General features: G+C 35.3%; 1 protein-coding gene across 1 annotated transcript; it reads left to right on the plus strand.

The window, feature by feature from the left end:
• The first annotated feature begins 769 nt into the window (after positions 1-769).
• Positions 770-1732, plus strand: LOC130714095 (uncharacterized). Its single transcript, XM_057563974.1, has one exon. It carries the CDS (start codon positions 854-856, stop codon positions 1289-1291), a length of 438 nt encoding a protein of 145 aa, XP_057419957.1. The 5' UTR covers positions 770-853; the 3' UTR covers positions 1292-1732.
• Positions 1733-2784: the final 1052 nt, after the last annotated feature.

The raw sequence follows: 2784 nt of genomic DNA on the forward strand, positions 1-2784 counted from the left end.
TTTTCGGTCCCCGGCAGATGCCCCTTCTTGTTGGTCTTTTATTGCTTGATCCGGGATGGAGTCCTTGTTGTTGTAACCTAGGGTTTGGCTGCAATCTGTGCACGGAAGGTAGTTCTTAGGTGCTGCAGTTTTATAGTTTTATCTTTGGGTGCACCTAAGATATTGGTTTCCAAGGCTTTTACCCTATAAACCATCGGGTAGCAGTTTAACTTGTCCTAAATTTCTTTTTTTCAGGTTTTCCTAGGGTGTATTGGGGGGGGGGGGTTGTGCTCACTTTATTGAGTATTGTTTGTACTATTGACCGCTTTTTAATAAAGATTTCTGCTTTCTAAAAAAAATGTGGAGTGGTGCACCTTAGATGGCAATCTCTATTTAACAATTTCAAGTATCGGAAGAGATTATTCTAAGTGTTTGTTCACACTTTACAAATACTTCCACGCAAGAAGAGGTGAGAAAGACATAAGAGGTATGATAGTTAATGTAATGAAAAAATAATAGAGTATGAAGAAAAAATGAGATTGAAGAGAAATAGAAATGAGAACTCATTCTCTCTCTACATGGTGGAAATATATTCTTGAAAAAACAAAAGTAAAAGCTAAACCGCCCACAATTTGAACAGCTTGCAATGCTGCACTCCTTAAAAAGGCTTAAACACAAGTAACACATAATTAGCTATTAGAATATTAACAAATAGGGCATTGACTTCCTGCTGCAACAAGATTATAAATAGCTGAGGATTTCACAACTTGTCATATCACATCACTTCACATTTTCCTCTTATAATCTGACATAACTAGCTACATTTGTTATAGGTCCTCTATTCTTCTATACCAACCTTTTGCTTCTCCAAATCATGGGTAGATTTCATGTTATGCAAAATTACTTAGCTATTTTTCTAGCACTAGTTGCCTGCAACTATTTACCTCTAACTCATGGCCGCCAAATTAAGTCATTGAACCACCCTTCACCCCTAAGCACAGGCACAGTAGCGGTGAATATTAATGTTCCCACTCCATCATCAGAGAGGAGGAAAATTGAGTCACCCATGAAACCAAACTATGATGTAGCTAGTTTTGGAGATTCAGGTGCAGGCGACACACATGCTTTCCGACCTACAACACCAGGCAATAGTCCTGGTGTTGGTCACAAAAAGTTTGCACAAGATCAAGAAGATAACAGCATGAAAGCAATGGTTGGAGTTCAGAGCACAGATGGTTTCAAACCTACAAACCCAGGTCACAGCCCTGGTGTGGGCCATGGTTACCAAACTAAAATTGGACACCTAAATTAGTCAGGCTGTCATGCATATAAGCAAATTAAATTCCCTTATAGGCTTCAAAACTAGTCCAACATATTATATCATGTGTACATGCAATAACATCACAATTAGTTGAATATGATTTGTAGAAATTTATAAAGTGCAAACATTCAACATACACTTAAAGTGAAAGGAGAGAAAAAAGAAGAGGAAATGTATGTGATATTTAATCAAGGGATGGGAGATAGAAAAATTAAGTGTCTGTTGCGGGTTTACACTATTTAGATGTGTTAATTAGTATCATTCTTGTTATATTAGTTTCATTCTGCACTCTACGACTCTGTATCTTGCATGCAATTAGCATGTGATAGACTTAATCATTGTTATCCAACATATTTACAATTTGCTCTCTATACCAGTAATGTTGTATGATGTAAGTTTCAAAATAAATAGAAGATGTTATTTATTTAATGATTTCCCCTATTGTATTTTTTTATGTACTAGGAATCTAGCTAGGATCGATTCTCAGATGGTATATTCCTTTTGAAAATTTAATTTGTTTTAGTAAAGCACGATTCAAACTAAACCTTGACTAGTAATGGCATCAACCAATTTGTTCTGAACATAGCACTAAAAATATTTGGGTCATTGAACTCTCGATTCACTATATTATTTGAACTATTTTAATTAGTACTATCATGATCACAACTACTATTATTCGATCTGCATATGTTTATGACGTGAACATGGTCATCTATATACACTATCTGCTGTCATCGATAGACTGAGATGAGCGGTCTTGGCTCTTTAGCGGGTTGTTTTTGCTTAATTCCAATCTCTGGGCACGCTGATTTCTAGGTGCTCAGGCAATCTAGGCTCTGTTTTTGTTTTCTCTGTTGGTTTGTTCTTCTGTACCCTGTAGGCATAGTTTGCTCCGGTTACAACGTGGCCTTCTTAATTGCTATCTTCTGATTAACTGGTACTTCATCTGTTCCTTATTAACTGTCAACTTTGAAGAAAAAAATTTGTTCCTATATATCTGTCCACTTAGAGTTTCAAGAGAGCATTAAATGATGTTTTTCCAAGAAATGCCCTTGCAGGAACAATAAATGAGGAAAGATAATATAAATTTTAAAGGGTGAAGTAGGAAATCAAATAATACTTTTATGAAAAGTAACAAAATTAATTGCACTTCTTAATATGTGTGTTTCTTCTCTTCCTGGACAGTTAAATAGGAACGGAGGGAGTATATGGCTGAAGTACCCATAATATTTCTTTATATATAATTAATTTTGTGTTTGCTGCAATACCTTAAGTGAGATTAAGGTGTGATATCCAAAATGACTTGTTTCAATAAAAAAAGACTCATGTATCGATTAAAATTTTGATTTTATTCTATCATAGTAATGCGGTGTTCTATTCTTAGAGACGTGAGATATTCGAGTTGTGTGTTCTGAGCTTTGTTCATCCATCAATCATGATTCATGATCAATTTACGCGCATCTTCATTACTATCATTCGTTTCC

The sequence above is a fragment of the Lotus japonicus genome, chromosome 4 (assembly GCF_012489685.1).
Source record: "Lotus japonicus ecotype B-129 chromosome 4, LjGifu_v1.2".
In the NCBI taxonomy this organism is placed as follows: Eukaryota; Viridiplantae; Streptophyta; class Magnoliopsida; order Fabales; family Fabaceae; genus Lotus; species Lotus japonicus.